Consider the following 17500-nt stretch of genomic DNA (forward strand, 5'->3'; position numbering starts at 1 on the left):
ATTTATTTCTGTGATCAAAGCTGAATTTTGTCACATGATCTTCAGAAATCAGTATAATATGCTGATTTGTTGCTCAAGAAACATTTCTGATTATTATCAATGTTGAACACAGCGGAGTAGATTTTTTTTTCAGGTTTCTTTGATGCATAGAAAGTTCAGAAGAACAGCATTTATCTGAAAATAGAAATGTTTTGTAACATTATAAATGTCTTGATCAATATTGTTATAAAGTATAATGTTACAAAAGCTTTTTATTTCAGATAAATGCTGATCTTTCTGTTCATCAGAGAATCCTGCAAAAAAAATGTACACAACTGTTTTAAATATTGATAATAATAATAGTGCTGGGCAACGATTAATCGCGATTAATCGCATTCAAAATAAAAGCTTTTGTTTATATAATATGTGTGTGTAATGTGTATTATGTATATAAATACACATGCATGCATGTATATATTTAAGAAAAAATATTTTATGTTTATATATTAAATATATTTATATAAATGATATGAATATAAATATACATGTAAATATTTTCTAAATATATACTGTATGTGTGTCTCTTTATATATACATAATAAATATACACAGTACACACACGCATATATTATATAAACAAAAACTTTTATTTTGGACGCGATTAATCGTTGCCCAGCACTAAAATAATAATAATAAGAATGTTTCTCGAGCAGCAAATCAGTATGATTTGAGACTGATCATGTGACACTGAAGACTGGCGTAATGATGATAAAAATTCAGCTTTGATCACAGAAATAAATTACAGTTTAACGGATATTCACATAGAAAGCGTTTTTTTAAATAGTAAAAATATTTTACTGTTTTTGCTGTACTTTGGATCAAATGAATGCAGGCTTGGTGAGCAGAAGAGACTGTAAAAAGCATTAAAAATCTTACGGTCCAAAAACCATTTCTATCGCTCTAAGTCTGCTCTATTTCTGTTTGTCAGAAAAAGATTGCTCTGAAATCTCACTCCATTCCCATGGACAGCAGGGAGACACCGACAACAATCAGGTCCAGGATGTTGAAGGAATTACGGCAGAAAGAGCCCTTGTGCAAGAAGGCACCATACGTGGTCATCTGCAGCGGACAAAGAAGCACTGAACCATTCACAGAATCAAAACGCAACAAAACCGCTTGTTAGAATGCACACCGAACCCTCATCCCACCTTCAGCACAATCTCTGCGGTAAAAACCGAAGTGAAGACATAATCAGCGTAGGCCAGGACCTGGAGCACAGCAAGAAAGGTAGCTGTTGAAGGCAACTGTAGGAACAAGTAGATATAGGCAAGTCTAGAGATTGTGTACCTGGTTCCTGAAGGACATCGGGTCGATGGGGTCCTCCGCAGCCAATGAGATACTGCTAAGCAGGATGAAGAGGAGGATGATGTTGGTGAAGGTTGTAGCATTGATGATGCGATGGCAGAGTTTGCGGAACCTGAGCAGAAAGATAAAAAAAACCCTAATAAACAGTGGCTATGTTTCCATCACCCTGTTATTATGTGCACTTTGACAAATCACGTGGCCAAATTAAAAAAACAAATCCTTTCATTTTTACGCTCGCTTGAGGTAGTTTTTGATTGGTGCGAAAAACGGTTAATAATCGGAGACGGAAACACATTTTGCGAATAAATTTCTCCATGCGCACCAAAGAAGTCATCAAGTCATCAACCAGTGGACAGATCTCATTGCACAGCATCTGAAATGTTGTTATGGTCATTCTTAAATAAGTCTGTCGTCAAAGTATTCTGTATAACTGCCTCCCAGAACCGTCTTACACGACTGCGTTCCCATCCTCCTGCGAACGCATTTATTGTTTCGTCTGCTCGCTCTGAGGCACAAGTAATTTATTATACATGAAAATGGTTATATTCAGTGGCTTCTCCTACTTTTCTTAGAGATATTTAGTGGCAGTATATCAGGAAGTGATGATTTTGTTCTTTGACTCGTTGGATGGAAATGGTGCTCATTCACAAATGTGTCCCTGCAGCACAGAAGCAGTGTTGAGTCGCTGGGGGATATAGCTTTTTATTTCAGATAAATGCTGATCTTTCTGTTCATCAGAGAATCCTGCAAAAAAAATGTACACAACTGTTTTAAATATTGATAATAATAATAGTGCTGGGCAACGATTAATCGCGATTAATCGCATTCAAAATAAAAGCTTTTGTTTATATAATATGTGTGTGTAATGTGTATTATGTATATAAATACACATGCATGCATGTATATATTTAAGAAAAAATATTTTATGTTTATATATTAAATATATTTATATAAATGATATGAATATAAATATACATGTAAATATTTTCTAAATATATACTGTATGTGTGTCTCTTTATATATACATAATAAATATACACAGTACACACACGCATATATTATATAAACAAAAACTTTTATTTTGGACGCGATTAATCGTTGCCCAGCACTAAAATAATAATAATAAGAATGTTTCTCGAGCAGCAAATCAGTATGATTTGAGACTGATCATGTGACACTGAAGACTGGCGTAATGATGATAAAAATTCAGCTTTGATCACAGAAATAAATTACAGTTTAACGGATATTCACATAGAAAGCGTTTTTTTAAATAGTAAAAATATTTTACTGTTTTTGCTGTACTTTGGATCAAATGAATGCAGGCTTGGTGAGCAGAAGAGACTGTAAAAAGCATTAAAAATCTTACGGTCCAAAAACCATTTCTATCGCTCTAAGTCTGCTCTATTTCTGTTTGTCAGAAAAAGATTGCTCTGAAATCTCACTCCATTCCCATGGACAGCAGGGAGACACCGACAACAATCAGGTCCAGGATGTTGAAGGAATTACGGCAGAAAGAGCCCTTGTGCAAGAAGGCACCATACGTGGTCATCTGCAGCGGACAAAGAAGCACTGAACCATTCACAGAATCAAAACGCAACAAAACCGCTTGTTAGAATGCACACCGAACCCTCATCCCACCTTCAGCACAATCTCTGCGGTAAAAACCGAAGTGAAGACATAATCAGCGTAGGCCAGGACCTGGAGCACAGCAAGAAAGGTAGCTGTTGAAGGCAACTGTAGGAACAAGTAGATATAGGCAAGTCTAGAGATTGTGTACCTGGTTCCTGAAGGACATCGGGTCGATGGGGTCCTCCGCAGCCAATGAGATACTGCTAAGCAGGATGAAGAGGAGGATGATGTTGGTGAAGGTTGTAGCATTGATGATGCGATGGCAGAGTTTGCGGAACCTGAGCAGAAAGATAAAAAAAACCCTAATAAACAGTGGCTATGTTTCCATCACCCTGTTATTATGTGCACTTTGACACATCACGTGGCCAAATTAAAAAAACAAATCCTTTCATTTTTACGCTCGCTTGAGGTAGTTTTTGATTGGTGCGAAAAACGGTTAATAATTGGAGACGGAAACACATTTTGCGAATAAATTTCTCCATGCGCACCAAAAAAGTAATCAAGTCATCAACCAGTGGACAGATCTCATTGCACAGCATCTGAAATGTTGTTATGGTCATTCTTAAATAAGTCTGTCGTCAAAGTATTCTGTATAACTGCCTCCCAGAACCGTCTTACACGACTGCGTTCCCATCCTCCTGCGAACGCATTTATTGTTTCGTCTGCTCGCTCTGAGGCACAAGTAATTTATTATACATGAAAATGGTTATATTCAGTGGCTTCTCCTACTTTTCTTAGAGATATTTAGTGCCAGTATATCAGGAAGTGACGATTTTGTTCTTTGACTCGTTGGATGGAAATGGTGCTCATTCACAAATGCGACCCTGCAGCACAAAAGCAGTGTTGAGTCGCTGGGGGATATTTGTAGCAATAGCCAACAATACATTGTATGGGTCACAATTATACATTTCTCTTATGCCAGAAATCATTAGGATATTAAGTAAAGATCATGTTCCATGAAGATATTTAGTAAATGTCCTACCGTAAATATATCAAAACCTAATGTTTGATTAGTAATATGCATTGCTAAGAACTTCATTTGAACAACTTTAAAGATGATTTTCTCAATATTTTGATTTTGTTGCACCGTCAGATTCCAGATTTTCAAATAGTTGTATCTCAGCCAAATATTGTCCTATCCTAACAAACCATACATCAATGGAAAGCCTATTTATTTATTTATTCCCTTATGACTGGTTTTGTGGTCCACGGTCACAGATGTTTTATGCAATATTCCATTTGGATCTTTGGATGAAACCCGGCTAGTGAAACTCCCAATATGTATGAGGGTGACGAAAATGCAGGTGAGATTTTACTTGTTCTGTGGGCCGAAGATGAAGAAGGAACTGGCCTCTGGCATGGGTACCACTGTCTCCTTCAGCTGCAGGTCTGCCATTGGACGAGGCCGAGGACTGAGGGGGATCTCTGGCTCCTCCTCCTCATCGTCACCTGGCCAACAAATCAATCAAAACGTCAGACTGACCTAACGGTAAACCATAAGACCTAGTAAGCCAAGCTAAATTATCCTTTGCTTTACCTGGAAAATCAGCTGGAGGAAATGGATCTTTAATCTCGTTCACATTTGATTCAAATTCGTCCACTTTGAGCTGCACGTTAACAAAGAAACTCGTGAGTCAGATTAGCCGTTAATTTGGTTTTTGTAGACAGAATTGTCCAAATCTGGCAATAGTGTGATGTCAGTTAACATGTATTGTCTTATTACAAATAAATTCATAATTAAAACTACAAAAGCAGTTCAATCGAGAGCAGCGGGTGATTCCCTCGTTTCTTTTATCGTTTGATTAACAGTAATGAGACAGATGGCCTATATATTAAGACTTACTGTAATGCACGAACACTAGCTTCTCTATACTTTTTGTATTCTATTTATTTTCTTTTAGTTTATTATACAATTAACAAAAAGCAAAAAAGGCCTCTAACACTAGCTTGCTCTATTCTTTTTCTATTGTATCTGTTTTCTTTTTATGTATTATATAATTTTAAAGGGGTCCTTTTATGCTTTTTCACTTTTTCAACTTTAGTTAGTCTGTAAAGTTGCTGTTTGAGCAACTGCTAAATGACTAAATGTAAATACATTTCTAACACCATTTCCTATAATAACGTCATTCTGTCAGTTACAGGTGGTTTTGACCTTGGCTGTGGTGGGAATTCCATCAATCTTGGCTCTCTGCTCGGCTAGTTTCTTTGCCAGCATGGCCTTTTCTTCCTCTGCCTTATCAGGTAGGTTTTCTCTACACCAAGAACAAACTAAGCATCAGAAATGTCTGTAAAAAGTCACTTTTCCCTGCTATTTGACCTTCGGCACTCACCTAAGAAGTCTCTTCCGCTTCTTCTCCTCTGCCTTCTCTTTCTGGGCAGAGGTCAGACTCTCTGCCTCGGCCAAATTATCCACCGCAATTGCCAGGAAGACGTTCAAGAGGATATCTGCAGGTAACCGCTCAGGAAAATCATGTTCTTTATCCATATCACAGGCCATTTCTACAACTCACACATCTGCGTTGCATGAAGGATACAGTTTCCACAGATGAACAGGATAATGAAGTAGATGCTGACCAGGATTCCAGGCATGGCAGGACCTCCGTGAGCCAAGATGCCATCATACATGACGTAGTTCCAGCCTTCACCTGTGAGGATCTAAAACAGAGACACTGGAGAGGCACTGTGAATCGAAATATCTCGCCATCATATCACATCAGCAAACATACACTCGTTCACATCGTTCTCTTCACTCTCTGAGGCAGAAGTCTCCAAACTCATCCTTTCTAATCATCCTACTACTTGTCCGCTTGATCCTATTCCATCTAATCTCCTTCAAGCCATTTCTCCTGCCTTTGTACCTGCACTCACTCACATCGTTAACACATCCCTTCACACTGGTGTTTTTCCCTCAGCATTTAGACAGGCTCGTATAACCCCACTTCTTAAGAAACCCACCCTTAACCCAACTCTTTTAGAGAACTACAGACCGGTTTCCCTTCTTCCTTTCATTGCAAAAACACTTGAACGAGTTGTGTTCAACCAAGTCTCAGCCTTTCTCACACAGAACAACCTCCTGGACAGCAACTAGTCTGGCTTCAGAAGTGGACATTCAACCGAGACTGCATTGCTCTCACTTGTTGAAGCCCTAAAACTGGCAAGAGTAGATTCCAAATCTTCAATACTTATCTTGCTGGATCTGTCTGCAGCTTTTGACACGGTTAACCACCAGATCCTCCTGTCAACCCTATTGGCAAAGGGCATCTCAGGAACCGCACGCCAGTGGTTTGAGTCTTACCTCTCAGATAGGTCCTTCAAGGTATCTTGGAGAGGTGAGGTGTCTAAGTCACAACATCTAGCTACTGGGGTTCCTCAGGGCTCAGTTCTTGGACCACTTCTCTTCTCTGTCTACATGGCATCACTAGGTTCTGTCATTCAGAAACATGGCTTTTCATATCACTGCTGATGACACTCAACTCTACCTCTCATTCCATCCTGATGATCCGACGATAGCTGCACGCATCTCAGCTTGTCTAACAGACATTTCCTGCTGGATGAAGAACCATCACCTTCAACTCAACCTTGCCAAGATCGAACTGCTTTGTAGTTCCAGCAAACCCATCATTTCATCACAATTTCACCATCCAGTTAGGCACATTAATAATAATTCCTTCAAAAACAGCTAGAAACCTTGGAGTTGTGATTGATGATCAGCTGACTTTCTCAGACTACATTGCTAAAACTGCCCAGTCCTGCAGATTTGCTTTATACAACATTAGGAAGATCAGGCCCTTTCTTTCGGAACATGCCTCACAACTCCTTGTTCAAGCTCTTGTTCTGTCCAGGCTAGACTATTGCAATGCTCTCTTGGCAGGTCTTCCACCCAGTTCTATCAAACCTTTACAATTAATCCAGAACGCGGCAGCAAGATAAATTTTTAATGAGCCAAAAAGAATGCACGTCACACCTCTGTTCATCAATTTGCACTGGCTACCAATAGCTGCTCGCATAAAATTCAAGGCATTAATGTTTGCCTACAAAACTACCACTGGCTCTGCACCCATTTACCTAAATTCATTACTTCAGACTTATGTGCCTCTAGAAGCTTGCGTTCTGCAAGTATATATGTCGCTTTATTGTGCATCCCAAAGAAGCACAAAATCACTTTCACGGACTTTTACATTAACTGTTCCCTCGTGGTGGAATGAGCTGCCCAACTCAATCCGAGCAGCTGAGTCCTTAGCCATCTTCAAGAATCGGCTAAAAACACATCTCTTCCATCTTTACTTGACCCTCTAACTCTAGCACTCTCTATTCTAATTCTATTCTTTATAAAAAAAACTTGTCCCTTTTAGACTTGCACTCTATTCATTTACTGCTTTTTTTCTTTAAAAAAACAACAACAACTAACACTAGCTTTTCTAATCTTTTTGTATTCTATCTATTTGTTTTCTTTTTATTTATTATATAATAAAAGAAAAACTTGCTACGTGTACTGCGTTAAGCTAACTGAGACTTGTTATAGCACTTGCATATCATTGCTCTTTTGTTGATTTTGATTGCTTCCATTGTCCTCATTTGTAAGTCGCTTTGGATAAAAGCCTCTGCTAAATGACTAAATGTAATATGAATGAAAACTCACCTGGAAAACGGTGATCAGAGCCTGAGGAAAATTGTCAAAGTTGCTCCGTCTCACATGCTCATCTGGAAAATTAAACTTCCCTCCGAAAACCTGCATACCAAGCAGGGCGAAGATAACGATGAAGAGGAAGAGGAGCAGCAGGAGCGAGGCGATGGATCGCACAGAGTTCAAGAGCGACGCCACAAGATTGTTCAGTGATGTCCAGTACCTGAAAATCATGCACAATTCCAGTCAATTCTGATGCAGACGTGCATGCTTAGTTCTTCACGGTGGTGACAAGAACAGTGTTGGGGGCAACACATTACAAGTAACGCAAGTTACATAATCAGATTACTTTTTCAAGTAACTAGTAAAGTAACACATTACTTTTTAATTTAGAAGGAAATATATGAGACGTGAATTTACATTTCCTTCAGCCTGAGGTGTATTCATTTCACTTTTGTTGTGAGAGGGCTTTTACATTTGTAAAAGAAGAACTTTTTTATATTAAAAACAAACAAGCAAGCCCTGCCCAGATTTAAAAAGTAACTCAAAAGTAGCGTAACGCATTCCTTTCCATAAAAAAAACTAACGTAATTAGTTACTTTTTAGGGAGTAATGCAACATTCTAATGCATTACTTTTAAAAGTAACTTTCTCCAACACTGGTCAAGAATCACGTACCGGGTTACTTTGAAGAGGCGCAGCAGGCGAATGCAACGCAGTATGGAGATCCCCATGACGGACATAATATCCATACGTACGAGAATGATCTCAAGGATTCCCACAGACACCACAAAGCAGTCAAAACGGTTAAAGAGGGACATGAAGTACGACGGCAGGCCCATCGCGTACATCTTCATAAACATCTCCACCGCAAACAGAGACAACAGCACCTTATTGGTATTGTCTGCAAATAAGGTAAAAACAATATAAGTAACTAGCTAAAATCAACTTTCGGATAGTTTCTAGCTGGTCGTTTGTTGTTACATTGGTAGTTTATTGTCAATTGGCAGAATGTTAGACTTTTTTTATTCATTGAATAGAAATTGTGAATATAACAATGTTTATTCTTTGTATTCCACAGAAGAGCAGAAGTCGTACAGGTTTGAAACAACTTGAGGATGGGTAAATGATGAAAGAAGTTGCGTTTCTGACTGAATTATTAGATAAAAGTAACGCAGAAAGTACACTGCAGTAGTTTGCAAATATTAAAATGTAGTCTTGTTTTGGGATATAAATGAGGAATGATGTTAGTGGGCGCAGAACTGAACCTTGGAAGTTGGTGAGAGACTCGGGCTGACCGTGGTGCTCGGTTGCAATTGCCAGAGTGTTGAAGAACACCAGCAGAATCACCAGCCAATGGAACAACCTGGACTTAACCCATGCACGACATTTCCTCCTAAAAAAACGGTTCCAGCGACGAGCATGTCGACTGTAAAATGCACACACAGAGAAATTTAAAATCATTTCGGATATGAAGTCAATCATTCCTAGCAACTGATCGCTCAACTTACACATAATACATGAGTTTGTTGAGTGCTTCCAGCTCATAGAGGGTTTCTGTGTCGGCTCCATCCTGTAGTGGAAGCAGACCTGTGGAGACCAATCCCAGACATGATTGTACCACATATAACCAGACTTTATTTACAATGGCTGTTGCCTGTTAAAGTGTGTTTGAGCACCTTGCCCCTCCTGGTCATTGTCCATGACCTCTGCCTGTGTGATCCACTCCATGTATCCCTTCAGATCCTCGTCAAACTGCTGACGCTCCCTCAGTTTCTGATACTCTCCGCTTCGAGAACTCTTCTCTCTCTCCTTAGTGAACTCGCTGACAACATAACAATATTGACAGTTAAATTGCTCAGTAAATAGTGATAGTTCACCAAAAAATTAAAATTCTGTCATTAATTACTCAAACGTCATGTCGTTCCAAACCCTTAAGGCCTTCATCTTCGGAAGACAAATTAAGATATTTTTGATGAAATCCGAAAGCTTTCTGAAGAGCAACACAACTGACACATTCAAGGACCAGAAAGGTAGTAAGGACATTGTTAAAATAGTCCATGTGACATCAGTGGTTCACGACGACTGATACCGAAGAAAAGAAATTGTTAAATAAGGTCGTTATTTTTGTTTTCTTTGCGCACAAGAAGTATTCTCGTAGCTTCATAAAATTACGGTTGAACCACTGATGTCACATGGACTATTTTAATGATGTCCTTACTACCCTTCCGTGCCTTGAACGTGCCAATTGCATCGCTGTCAGAAAGCTCTCAGATTTCATAAAAATATCTTCATTTTTGTTCTGAAGATGAACAAAGGTCTTACGGGTTTGGAATGACACGAGGGTGAGTAATTCATGACAGAATTTTCATTTTTGGGTGAACCATCCCTTTAAAGAAGGTTACTGAAATTAATCTTAATAATCTACCAGTCAAAAGTTGGGACACACCTACTCATTTTTCTAAAATGTGGGCAATATCAGTAGAACGATACTGATTTGAAGACCACAAATGTTTGGACTTACCCGCACAGAACCCCCAGAACCAGATTCAAGATGAAGAACGAGCCCAAGAGAATCAGAGTCACAAAATACAGCCAGGGCCACTCCATTCCAATCGCGTCATTTACCTATAATAGGTCAAGAGTTAGCCTTTGCATCCCTATCATAGTCCTCTATCTCGGTGGTTCCCAACATATTTGATGTCTCCTTTATCTGACACCAATTTCAAGTCTTGGAGTCTCTACTGACAAGCTGATAAGTTGAATAAAGTGTGTTCGGTTGGGGAGAAATGTAAAATGTCCAGAGTTGGGGGAACTGCAGGGTTGGGAACCACTGGCTCTTTGTGTAACCGTTAAGGTATGTGTCACTGACCCAGTACAGAACATCCGTCCAGCCCTGAGTGGTGATGCACTGGTATACCGTGATCATGGAAAATCCCAGATTGTCAAAGTGGGTAATGCCGTTATTCGGCCCAGGCCAACCACCGCTGCACTCGGTTCCATTTAGAGTGCAGCGCCTTCCGTTACCGGCCTGAGCGCACGGAGCCGCCTGCGCATCATCCCCCGTGGCGATGATATCTGTGACATGACAGAGCATAGATCATGAACCTACATTTTCATTTACTGAAGATGGCAAAATATCAACGTCAGTTGACGTCAAATTTGGACATCAAATTAACGTTGACTTTAGGGGTCAGATTTAATAAACAGGGCAAATTAGCGCGAGAACGCAATTCCAAAACATGGAAATTTCGTGGAAATTTCTGCGGGTGATTTACTGACAACGAGCAAATGAAAGAACACGGGCGCAACATCTCATTTACATATCGATCAACGCAATATACCAAGCTCAGTGCAAATTAGCATCGTCGCAAATAAGCAGAACCGATGCTCATCAGGTGTGGGTGATCTACTTGCGACACAGGCACCAAAAATGTTCACACACATGCTTTTTTTGGGCGTTAAATAATGGCGCAAATACCAGTAATTTGACCAGTGCAAACGTTAGTAAATCACGTTGTGTGATTCATTTTAATACTCTCCTCCCATAAATTTTACGTCTGAAAGGGAAACTCCTACAAATGAATATTCAGTAAGTTCATACCTGTCCATACCTTTTCAGTGCTAATTCTTTACTTTGCATCTTTAGTAAATCCTGACAATACTATTTTAACGCCAAAAGACGTTTTGCACTGGTGCAAGCTGTTAATAAATCTGGCCCTAGAAGTTGAACTGACACTAAATGTGTTGGTCACCTGACGTCGCAACCAAAATTTTACCAAATATCAACATATGACGTTGTGTGCCTGCTGGGTAGATTCTGGTTTTGTGTAATTCCACTTCAGCTATGAGTTTCTCAAATCTTGCCTCATTTCTCACCTGTGCCAACATGGTAACATGTTTTATGCATTTTGCATTTGAAAAGCTCCAGGCCTATGATGGCGTAGATGGTGACCATGAAGAAGACCAGCAGAGAGATGTGGAACAGCGGCAGCATGGACTTGAGAATGGAGCTCATCACCACCTGCAGGCCTGGAGGAGACATTACACTTGAACCAGCCAACTCAAGAAATGAGACAGGTGAGCAGAGGAATGTGATGATGGCACTTACTGGGGACCCCAGAGACGAGCCTCAGGGGCCGCAGGACTCTAAATGCTCGGAGGGCTTTCATGTCAAACCCGCCTTTCTGTTCCACCGGCGCCTCCACGCCGCTGATGTTATTAATGAAGTCCACCACGACAGTGAACAACCTGAGAGGCGTCACACAGAAAGTGTTTGTAATTGTGTAGGATGTTTCTGTCCATATTCAGGGAGTGGTGTGTGTGTGTGTGTGTGTGTGTGTGTGTGTGTGTGTCTTACCCCATTGTCACAATGACAAAATCTAATATATTCCAGCAGTTCCGCAAATAAGCATCGGCGTGAAAGAGAAGCCCGTACGCCACGATCTTCAGGAAACATTCCATAGTGAATATGATGAGAAAAATGTACTCGAGACTCTCCTGTGAAAGTACACACACACGAAACATTGAGATGAATGGAGCTGTCAGCACACTTCAGTACAACCAACCATCACAAGGTGTTTGGTGTCAATTGTGGCTTTTCTACTTCAGAACATTTTTGTTTTGACTTTGAATATCTGTCTCGACATGTCTTTTTACATTCTGGCAACTGACGCACGTCAAATTTGGTGGAAACGTGATGAAGAGATGCTAGAGCCTGACACTTTCCTCCGGTTTCAGCTGAGGCATTTTGAAAATGACCCTGGCACAGACGCTGTGAATTTTACAGCCAACATGGTATTTACTGTTAGCTTGAAGTGAACACTGTTTGTTTCTATTGACATATACTGTAGATAGATAGATAGATAGATAGATAGATAGAAAAAAGACAAGATGCATTACTTTATTACCATTGAAATGCTTTGAAGTCGACCTGATTACAAAATGAACAATCTGACATATCAAATTACAAAACACAACATCCTTAGATAACGCCACAGTGATGAGTGAGTGCTGCGACCCTGTAAGAGCATATAGTTTGAGTTTGTGGCTAATTTTAAAGTGTCCACACATGCAGGCGTCCCAGCGGCATGCGGTCGAAGCACCTGCTTCTTTCAGTCACCTGGGTCAAGGTCACGCATGCTTACAAGGGTTTAGTGGGATGACTATCAGGCATTAGGTGTCAGTTATTCTGCCAAAAGACTAACTTGACACTGATGTATTTGGGATATAGTTTAATGTCAATGTTTTATAAGAACTTTATATGCATATGGAAACATTTAAATAAACCGTATTTTAGTTTGGGTATGTAAACTATCTACAGCAGATGAAGACTGTATAATAAGGGTGTGTTTGGGGGCGGAGTCTGTAGGTGTATGTGGAGTCTACAGCTTTTGGGGAAGGTTTTATATGTTGAGGGAGTGTATGAGGGTGTGGTCTATAGGTTGGGGGTGTGTCTTTAGAAGGAGTCTACATGTATTGGGGAAGAGTTTATATGTTGAGGGAGTGTATGAGGGTGTGGCTTTAGGAGGAGTCTACATGTATTGGGGAAGAGTTTATATGTTGAGGGAGTGTATGAGGGTGTGGCTTTAGGAGGAGTCTACATGTATTGGGGAAGAGTTAATATGTTGAAGGAGTGTATGAGGGTGTGATCTATAGGTTGGGGGTGTGGCTTTAGGAGGAGTCTACAGGTATTGGAGAAGAGTTTATATGTTGAGGGAGGGTATGAGGGTGTGATCTACAGGTTGAGGGTGTGGCTTTAGGAGGAGTCTACAGGTATTGGAGAAGAGTTTATATGTTGAGGGAGGGTATGAGGGTGTGATCTACAGGTTGAGGGTGTGGCTTTAGGAGGAGTCTACAGGTATTGGAGAAGAGTTTATATGTTGAGGGAGGGTATGAGGGTGTGATCTACAGGTTGAGGGTGTGGCTTTAGGAGGAGTCTACAGGTATTGGGGAAGAGTTTATATGTTGAGGGAGTGTATGAGGGTGTTATCTATAGGTTGAGGGTGTGGCTTTAGGAGGAGTCTACAGGTATTGGGGAAGAGTTTATATGTTGAGGGAGTGTATGAGGGTGTGATCTATAGGTTGAGGGTGTGGCTTTAGGAGGAGTCTACAGGTATTGGGGAAGAGTTTATATGTTGAGGGAGTGTATGAGGGTGTGATCTATAGGTTGAGGGTGTGGCTTTAGGAGGAGTCTACAGGTATTGGGGAAGAGTTTATATGTTGAGGGAGTGTATGAGGGTGTGATCTATAGGTTGAGGGTGTGGCTTTAGGAGGAGTCTACAGGTATTGGGGAAGAGTTTATATGTTGAGGGAGTGTATGAGTGTGTAATCTATAGGTTGGTCTATATTGTATTTGTGTGTGAGAGAGACTCACTAAGTTGCTGTTGGTGTTATTCGTATCTTCCTCAGGCATGGGCATGAAAACGGCCAGAGCTACACAGTTTGCAAAGATGGTGAGGAGGATGATGATTTCAAATGGTCTGAGAGAAATGTTCAGGAAAATAAAAACATCCACCAACATCAAATTATTGCTTGTTTCTGAGTGTTAAAATTATAGACATAATACTGCAGTAATGAACAATATGTCTGTGTGTGTTGATGACCGCAGTCGCAGTGTGTTGTTGTGTGTGTGTGCTAGCATTCTCTGAGCTTAGCATGTCTGTATTTAGTGAACTGGAGGACAGAGCAGCTGTTCTCTCAGAATATCAGAGCGCCGTGCTGAAACACTGACATTTACACACCTCTACACGAACGCTCAGTGTGAATGAGCTCATTAACTAGCTATCATCTCATAGTTGCTTTTTCAAACACTTTGATAACTGCATATTGGCACCTCTAATGAATGACTTTAAATGATAAACTTATTTTAAATGGAAAATGGTAAATTAAGATGTTTTTTATAGTCTTTTTTTGTTAGTTAGTTTGTTTTTGTTTTTGGAGATTCACTTGAGATGAATTTGATACTTAACTGAAGCAATCTTAACTATGATTTTTGTTTTGTAATTTCTTAAATATTTTTATTATCTTTTATTGATTTTATATTAGAATATATTTTATTTTTATTGATTTGTACAGCTGTTTAATATTTTTGTCAAAACCATGATGCACTACCTTTCAAAAGTTTGGATTTTAAATAAATGAATACTTTTATTCATCAAAGATGCATTCAATTAATCAAAAGTGACAGTAGAGACATATATATATATATATCACGGTTAATCGCATCCAACATCTTTGATGAATATATAAATACACACACAATCAGTATATATTTAGAAAATATTTCAATGTATATATTTATATGAATATAATTGATATTATATATAAATATTTTAAATGTATAAACATAACATATTTTTCTTAAATATATACATGAATGTGTGTGTATTTATATATACACAATACACACACACATATATTATGTAAACAAACTTTTATTTTGGATGCGATTAATCGCGATTAGTCATTTGACAGCACTAATATATATATATATATATGTATGAATGACTTTTATATATATATATTTTTTTACATATTTTAATAATGTGCATTAAGCTGGTTTAGTGATTATTTTAACACCGAAAACTCCAAATTAAAACATTATTGTAATTAAAATATTTTTTGATTCATTAAAGGATACTTCCACTCTACAATGTTTATGCAGGCCTTGCGGAAGGGGTTCTTCAGCGTGAGGAAGAGGAGGGATCGCGCCGGCCGTGGGTTTCCACCTGTGGCCTGGAGCTTCTTGAGTTTCTCTCTCTGCTTCCTCTTGAGCGTCTCCTCATCCATGATGAAGGTGCTCATGGTTGCTTCACCACCGCCCTCCATGATCCGATCAGAACCAGAGCAGGAGGCGCAGGAATCCTGGAGATCAGGTACTTGGCTCAGTAGTTCAGGATCTTCCCGTGGCTGAAAAATGAACGTGTCCCCACCGTCCGCTCTTCCAACTGTCTCTATTTCTCTCACTGCCTCGCTTTGCTCTTGTTTGGTTAGTACTGCAGCTGTCTGACTTAAAAAATAAATATAGACAATGCGTGTCACTCAGTTTAAGTGTGTGTGTTCGGGGACAACAGAGCATGACATAGTCGTGGTCACAGAGACATAGATTAAAAAGGCAGGACATTCACGCAGTCATAACTTTGGAATGTTCTCATTGGCTTGTTCTGTTTGGGCTTTGTGACATCACTGAGTTGCCAAACCAATCAGCTCACAGATGAGTCACTGTCATCTCTGTGGTTTCGCATGACTTATGAGCTTTTTCTGATTGTCCCAATCATGTTTGAGTCTCTTATCAACTAATAAAATGTCTTAACCTGTCAAGAACATTTCTGGGTCATAAATGTGATTTACGTTTATTTGCACTGACAAAATGATCAATAAATCAGGGCCCATGTATGGGACTCAAATAGAAATGATTTATACAGCCAATTTGATTCAACTTAAAATTAAAGGCAGCAACTGTGTTTATGAACATGTTGAATACAGTCATTTAAAAAAACTGAAACAAGACTACAAGTATCTCTAAGTAAAAAAACAGCCCCATTCCAAGTATAATTTAAGATTTATTTGAATAAAAAAAGTGTAAAAAGCACAGTTCACATGATCACATGAGAATGCAAGAGCAGAAACCGGGTTTCGTGTTGATTTCAAGGCTTTTTTGGGCATCATGACCCCTGTGCCCTCATGTCTCAGTCTGAAAACACACTACATCACGCTAGCCGTCTAAAATGTGCCACTCTTGTGCCATATTCAACTCGTTTCAGAAGATTTCAGTTCTTTATTGAAAACCAAACTTATGCTAAAAATGCTAAAAAAGAACATTATTTTGTGTTTGGTGTAATGCAATGTGTTTACGCGGTTTAAGGTGTAAACGCGCCTTTCTGAAATGCGTCGATTTTTACAAAGCTCATCGTTCTGAAAAGCGCGCTGTGCTGTGATTGGCCAGCTATCTGGTGCATTGTGATTGGCCGAATACCTCAAGCATGTGACGGAAATGTTACACCCCTCACCATATTTGAAAACACACAGCGTCTCCACGACAACAATACTACAGCGAGAATAAAAAAAGTCACGCTTTCTGTCTTTGTGTAAACATTTGGGCGGAGTTATGCAAATCTTCCAACACAGTGATGTAGACATGTGGGGGCGTGTTTAAACGAGGTGTGGACTTTTATAAAGAATACCTCTTGGGGTTTGAGACTTTAGTCTTTGGAACTTTACCGATCTTATCTATGCACAAACAGCCTGTAACACTCCAAAGACAAAGGAAAACTTGAAATTGCATTATATGACAACTTATGTAATTATTTGCACATTTTCTGGATAGCTGCTCTTTTCTGAATTACAAATTATGCTTTTGCATCATTAAAACACATGCTAATATCTGATAATCAACAATGTTTTGATGGCGCAGGATAAAAGTCGCGTGAACGATGTTTTCCGTATGTCTTTAACTCCCGACAGACTCCTCCGAAGACGATTCGGAAACGGAAAGCGGTGACGCTCCTCCGTTCTGCTCCGCCCTGCCCGCGTTCTCCACCAGATCCTGCAGGTACTTGATGTAGCGTATGGCCGCGCGCAGCGTCTCCACTTTGCTCAGCCGTTTTTCCGTGGTGCCATTAGGCAGGTGGTCACGTAGTTTGGCGTATCCCTGGTTTACGCACTTCACGCGCTGACGTTCCCGCTCGTTGCGTTTCTGGATGAAGGCAGGCTCGAAGGGACATTCGTAAATGCCGAAGCTACCGTGGAACGGCGGCAGGTACGAGAGCAGCGATGCACTGCCGCAGTAGGATCTATCGTAGACTCGCTGATCAACGTGGGTCGGGTATAAAAACAGTGGCAATGCGCGATCGGCGTGAACGTCGTTCCTTCTGTAACCACCAGGGGGCGCACAGTACCTGCT

The 17500-nt window shown here is 39.9% G+C and overlaps 1 protein-coding gene and 1 long non-coding RNA gene across 2 annotated transcripts in view; both read right to left on the reverse strand.

The window, feature by feature from the left end:
- The window catches only part of cacna1sa (calcium channel, voltage-dependent, L type, alpha 1S subunit, a), a 23998-nt gene extending 8338 nt beyond the window's left edge, over positions 1-15660 (reverse strand). Inside the window, exons 1-20 of the mRNA XM_016258974.1 lie at positions 15239-15660; positions 13973-14078; positions 11957-12096; positions 11708-11847; positions 11476-11628; positions 10469-10674; positions 10121-10224; positions 9276-9421; positions 9108-9186; positions 8865-9025; positions 8275-8500; positions 7613-7820; positions 5508-5628; positions 5304-5418; positions 5126-5225; positions 4511-4580; positions 4290-4422; positions 3122-3251; positions 2983-3042; positions 2787-2893 (exon numbers count right to left, since the gene is read on the reverse strand). Of these exons, the coding sequence (XP_016114460.1) occupies positions 2787-2893; positions 2983-3042; positions 3122-3251; positions 4290-4422; positions 4511-4580; positions 5126-5225; positions 5304-5418; positions 5508-5628; positions 7613-7820; positions 8275-8500; positions 8865-9025; positions 9108-9186; positions 9276-9421; positions 10121-10224; positions 10469-10674; positions 11476-11628; positions 11708-11847; positions 11957-12096; positions 13973-14078; positions 15239-15426 (2693 nt within the window). The 5' untranslated portion in view covers positions 15427-15660. The remainder of the gene's footprint in view (positions 1-2786; positions 2894-2982; positions 3043-3121; positions 3252-4289; positions 4423-4510; positions 4581-5125; positions 5226-5303; positions 5419-5507; positions 5629-7612; positions 7821-8274; positions 8501-8864; positions 9026-9107; positions 9187-9275; positions 9422-10120; positions 10225-10468; positions 10675-11475; positions 11629-11707; positions 11848-11956; positions 12097-13972; positions 14079-15238) is intronic.
- LOC107572553 (uncharacterized) lies at positions 913-1449 on the reverse strand. The gene is made up of 3 exons (XR_001607368.1): positions 1327-1449; positions 1188-1247; positions 913-1098 (listed from the first exon to the last, which is right to left on the reverse strand). It is a non-coding gene; the product is annotated as an uncharacterized lncRNA (long non-coding RNA).
- Positions 15661-17500: the final 1840 nt, after the last annotated feature.

This window comes from Sinocyclocheilus grahami, unplaced genomic scaffold (genome assembly GCF_001515645.1).
Source record: "Sinocyclocheilus grahami isolate Dianchi unplaced genomic scaffold, SAMN03320097.WGS_v1.1 scaffold1772.1, whole genome shotgun sequence".
NCBI classification, from domain to species: domain Eukaryota; kingdom Metazoa; phylum Chordata; class Actinopteri; order Cypriniformes; family Cyprinidae; genus Sinocyclocheilus; species Sinocyclocheilus grahami.